At 39.1% G+C, this 5372-nt stretch overlaps 1 protein-coding gene across 3 annotated transcripts in view; it reads left to right on the top strand.

Annotated features, from left to right (window-relative positions):
* The window catches only part of LOC136846526 (uncharacterized), a 6846-nt gene extending 1899 nt beyond the window's left edge, over window positions 1-4947 (top strand). For 2 of the 3 annotated variants that reach the window (XM_067117372.1, XM_067117371.1), the window contains exons 2-4: window positions 2892-3151; window positions 3773-3848; window positions 4308-4947. In XM_067117372.1, coding sequence (XP_066973473.1) covers window positions 2892-3151; window positions 3773-3848; window positions 4308-4861 — 890 coding nt within the window. In that variant the 3' untranslated portion in view covers window positions 4862-4947. Of the gene's footprint in view, window positions 1-2852; window positions 3152-3772; window positions 3849-4307 lie in introns of all 3 variants that reach the window. The other variant, XM_067117369.1, reaches the window with a different exon arrangement.
* Window positions 4948-5372: the final 425 nt, after the last annotated feature.

Here is a 5372-nt window from a genome sequence, read left to right as displayed (position 1 = left end):
ATAAATACTTTTTTTGTGAATAGTTCATTTATTTCTTGTTTTTAAAGTTTCCCCAGTGTTCCTTTCGATTTTGACATTCCATATTTTCTACAAATATCAAACTTGGGTCCTACAGATCGTGCGTAAAACGTCAGAACCCCGTATCATTTGTGTCTAGTAACCAAGGAGTCTCTTAACTGACACAAAAGGAACGTGAAAATGAGGAGGTGAATGAGATAATGAATGATGGCTGATTTGTTTAAGTGCAGAAAGCTGTATACCTTGGCTCAGTGAGACGAAAGTGAAAGGACACAATGAGAAGGACAAGAATAGATTCAGAATAGATTTGTCAGCAATAGCTGAAATGTGCCCTCGGCCATTATGGAGACATGGGATGGGTTTTCGAAAGGGTTTAAGCGTTTTAGTTCAACAAGTGTTTCAATGTGATTGAGCATTGAGGAAGAAAAAGTTGTGGCAGTTAGTGATCATGAGCCAGGACTGAGAAAGACTGAGTGTTCTTGCTGCTTGGGGAATTTAATAGAGTGATTGTTCTTTGCGATTTAAATGCAAAAGATAGATGACATTAAGAGGTGGTTGTGCTTGGTGATTTCGATGCAAAAGGTATGTGGTAGAGAAAGAGATGGTAGCAATGTGTTTGTGACATAAATGAGGATGGAGAGAATTTTCTAGAAATATTTTTGAGGAGCATGATGTTGGCAGTGCATGGTATTCTCAAGAAAAATGTTCATCGGTATACTTTAAGAAAAAAGAAAGGTTAACGAGTAAATGGATGTACGATTAAAATATATAAATGAATGCCGTTTAAAAAGATTTCAGCCGAGTTTAATGGGATGATATGAACTTTTAGACGCTGCTGTATGGTAGTGACTGTGTGGTGTTGGCCAATTGGGGTTCTACGGGGAATGGGGTGGGAGGGATAATTGTCAAGCAGTGCAAAGGTAAAGGTGATAGGGGTAGCTGTAAGAATTATAGGATATGATGATATGTCGTATACCAAGGGAAGGTGTATTGTAGGATTTATATGAAGCTTTTGAAATTACAAAAAAAAAAAAAATAAAACCTTTGACAGAATTAAGAGGATGTGTAGGGCTTTGGTACGCATGGTATAGAACCGTTGTCAAACTCATTTTTAATTAAACGAATCGTGATTGCCACGTTGGGGTTTATATTCAAGGTATTGATTAAATAAACTTTTTAAGTTGCCAGGCACACTTGTCTTTATATAGTGATGTACTTATGAATGAGAAAGACATTCAAAATGTTAACCTTCTTTTCGTTAAAGGTGAAAAATGAAAGAGACAGATATTGGAAAAATCGTTTAACGAATTCTCTTACTGACATGTTCATTCCTTTGGGAGTACGCGGGGTCATGAACGCTTCTAAGGGTTTGTGGCGAATGCAGTACATGTTATCATCTTTATTATATAGCCTACTAGACCACCCGTGACCCGTTGGATCAGTTTTTCATTGTGATGAAAAAATACCAGCATTAGGGAAGGGGAGGGAAGAGGGATGAAAGCCCCAAAAACCTCCGGGATTCCCAGTGTGCATTCAAACACACAAACAAGAAAGTTTTAGTATTATATATACATATATATATATATATATATATATATATATATATATATATATATATATTTATATATAAAATAAAATATTCGTAGGCGCACAAGTAGTGACGCAGCCGACAGAACGCATAATATATATACTGGAAATAACATACCTATATTTCAAACGACTTTGATGAATTATTATACTGCCGAGTATTCATACATGTCAATCTACAGGGAACTTCCGAAAATTCCACTGCAATTTTCCCTCATTTGAGCTGCTGAAGAACGTTTATATATATATATATATATATATATATATATATATATATATATATATATATATATATATATATATATATATATAACAAACATACGTATTATAAATATACATTCTGCTGTAATTTGTGAATCCAAAGGATTTTCTTTTTAATCAAGGCACTAGAGGAACTTGAATCATTTAATCATTTCTATGGACAATCAAAACAATTTTGCTCTTATCTATATAATACTAAAACTGTCTTGTTTGTGTGTTTGAATGCACACTTCATCCCCCTTCCTCCTCCCCGCTTCCCCAATGCTGCTATTTTTTCATCGCAATAAAAATGAAAAACGGCTTGACTGTAACTCAATAAATAATGATAAAAGGAAACGAGAAAAAATAGAAATGTGCTGTGAATGCGCATCAAAAAACGAAGCCACTGCCTTGAACCATTCGCACAGTAAACGGCACCTAGACTCCATGTTCGGAACTCGTGTTGGAAAATACCCACTAGTGAAAGAACAAGTAGCCAGTCATTGATTGACTTAGTCCAGTGAACTAGCGTTACAAAGCAGACTAAGTTTGTGACAGAAATTGAGCTAGCACTGTAGTGAACATATGCAGCACCACTGGGCACAAATACATTGAACATTTTTAAATAAAAAAAAGGAAAAGCTATACCAGGTACGTTGTTTGCTGAGCAGATTTTTTCATTCCGATGAATAGAACATTTATAAGGATTTGTAAACTAATACCTACGACTAAATGAACTCTGAAGCAGCATTAAGACTCAGAATAATAGTAAAGTTTTACCCTTAACTCAGTGTCTCTGACCTACACAATTTTAGGGTATTGCAGACGTTAATTCCTGACGCAGATTACAAAAGTATATTCTTAAATGGAAAAATACACAGTCACATTTATGATACTCTGTAGAGTATTATAATTTTTTTTATAACCGGTAAGCTGTTTTAGGACTTCTTTAGACCCCATGTTGAATCTTAAAATAAATCAACCCCTCCCCCTTCCCCTGCCTCAAGTGCCCAATGTGTGTACTGACACGAGTGTTCCCTACCCAGTGACCAAACGGAAGCGTACGGTCCTCTCCATCGCCGAGAAGGCTGACCTTATTCGGCGCATGCGCAATGGGGAATCGCAGCGACAATTGGCCTTCGAGTATGGTATCGGGACTTCAACCGTATCCGACGTGAAGAAGCACGAAGCCGAGATCCTCAGATACGTGGAAACAAACGGCGACTTCGTGGCCATGAACAGAAGGAAGCTGGAAGCTGGCGCCAAGGTCGATGTGGAAGAAGCCGTCTTTGATTGGCTAATGAAGGTAGGGTAACCGAGGGGACGTCTTCCCATGGCGTCATTAAGTATTAACGTTTTTGTACGCTTTATGTATATTAGTTTTTTTTTTTTTTTACTTGTGTAAGTGCCTCTGATTGAGAATATGAACTTATCAAAAGTACATCCGCAAATCAAGTGTCAGTGAGTCCATTCTGTGTGATGATAACCAGGCACAAATAACTCCCGATTTTGGGTCATTATATTTCAGATTTTTTTCCGTAGTAGGTAGTGCCGTTAGTGCACCTCATGCGGTGCACTGTAGGCATTGCTCAAGGTTCTTTGCAGCGTCCCTTCAGCCCCTAGCTGCAACCCCTTCCATTCCTTTACCGTACCTCCGTTCGTATTCTCTTTCTTCCAGCTTACTTTCCATCCTCTCCTAACAGTTGGTTCGTAGTGCAACTGCGAGGTTTTCCTCCTGTTACACCTTTCAAACCTTTGTACTGTCAATTTCCGTTTCAGCGCTGGATGACCTCAGGTCTCAGCGCTTTTGGCCTAAATTCTATATTCTATTCTATGCTCAATTTTTATTTTAAAGACACTGAGTTAAGGGCGAATCTTCCCTGTTATTCTGATTTTTAATGAACGTGTCTATTTTTTTATTGTGAAGGAAATGCGTGCTGGGAGAGAGTTATCCCCATCCGACGTGATGTCCAAAGCCAGAGCAGAGCACCACAGATTACGAGGTAAAGTTATGTCATTCCATTCTTGTGTAATGATTATAAAGCTGGATGCCTCATATGGATTTTACTCCAAGCCTTGTGGTTGATAATAATACTGTTATTATTATTGCCACTGACTTGTTTAATACGATCATGATAGGTAACAGAAACAGCTTCCATAAAGTCAGAATAGATAGCTGGGATAATTAGAGTCCATCTGTATTTTTTGTAAAATGTATAAGTTTTAGTCAAGAAGATGATAACGATGGCCATGTAAACCTTACATCTTATTCATGGCTTGCACTACAATGACACGTTAATCAGGTTTTAACGGTTTAAAGCAAGACATGCATTCATGAACTAATTAAATTTATTCCTAAAGTTGTTGGTATTTTACGTCTATTTCTTAAACTGTTAACTTGTTATTGCGTTATTATTCTTCAGTCCTCATAACTCATGGTTATCATGTATACGCGCTTATAGGAAACGAGGAATTCCGAGCTAGTACAGGTTGGCTGGAGCGTTTTAAGCGGCGTTACAACATCCACTCCTTCAGACCAGGAGAGGAGGACCTGTGGAAACCAACTTTGGGCAGGTCATCCAACTGCGACAGTGCCTTCGGTTCTTCTCACGCCCGACGGAAGGACGCAGCAACCACCACGAGTAAGAAGTTACCGAAAATGTCTGGTAAGAGATCCTTCAAGAACAGATCTCTGGAGAGTTCTTCATCACCGACAACAATCAAGGCTGAGACGGACAGCCACGAGGAGTATGATTACGCTGACATGAGGACCGACACGATTTCTCCCGATTTATCGAATTCCTATCATCCTCAGGTCAGTCTAGAAGAAGGGCACCTCAATCTGGACTTGCCCCCTGTAGAAGAGATTCCCTCAGCGGGAGAAGCAGCCAGTATGCTCTCAAAAGCGCTCGTGTGGGCGGCAGCCCAACCGGAAACGGCACCCCAGGAGTTGTTCGTCTTGAAACAGTTGCAGACCAAAGCAGCATTGAAATGTCTTCTGAAAGCAACCCAATAACGCTAGGAATAAATAGGAATGCGGTTGATTATATTTGTACTGTACATAGCGACATATGTTTTGTGAATATATTTATAACAACAGGTCGTTCAGCTTCTTATGTATCCCGAGAAATGCGAGCAAACATTTTGTTGTGTTTTCACTGAAAGATAATCGGTGAGTCAATTAAGGTAACTGTACACATGCATATTACCATGGATATTGTTAGTCTTGGAGGAAGTAACATGAAGGTTTCAGCAGGACTGCCGTCATTTACCCGTAAAATGCGTATAAAAAAACTTTTGGATAGGTGGAAATTTCCAGACAGGTGCACTGGCAAAGTTTTTGTGATTTTTCTCTAGAAGGGGCCAGGGGCGTCATTTAAGGGGGGCATCTACCCCCAAGACTCAAGTTGCCCCCCCAGCCTCAAATTGCCCTCCCTCACCCCACCAAGCCCCAAGTAGTAACAGCAGCTGGTTTTCCATTATTCCTACCGAAATTCAAATGTGTCATCACATTAAGTTGTATCTGT

Source organism: Macrobrachium rosenbergii, chromosome 15 (assembly GCF_040412425.1).
Source record: "Macrobrachium rosenbergii isolate ZJJX-2024 chromosome 15, ASM4041242v1, whole genome shotgun sequence".
Taxonomy (NCBI): domain Eukaryota; kingdom Metazoa; phylum Arthropoda; class Malacostraca; order Decapoda; family Palaemonidae; genus Macrobrachium; species Macrobrachium rosenbergii.
Note: the sequence above shows the minus strand (reverse complement) of the source record. Positions and strands in the feature narration are given on the sequence as shown.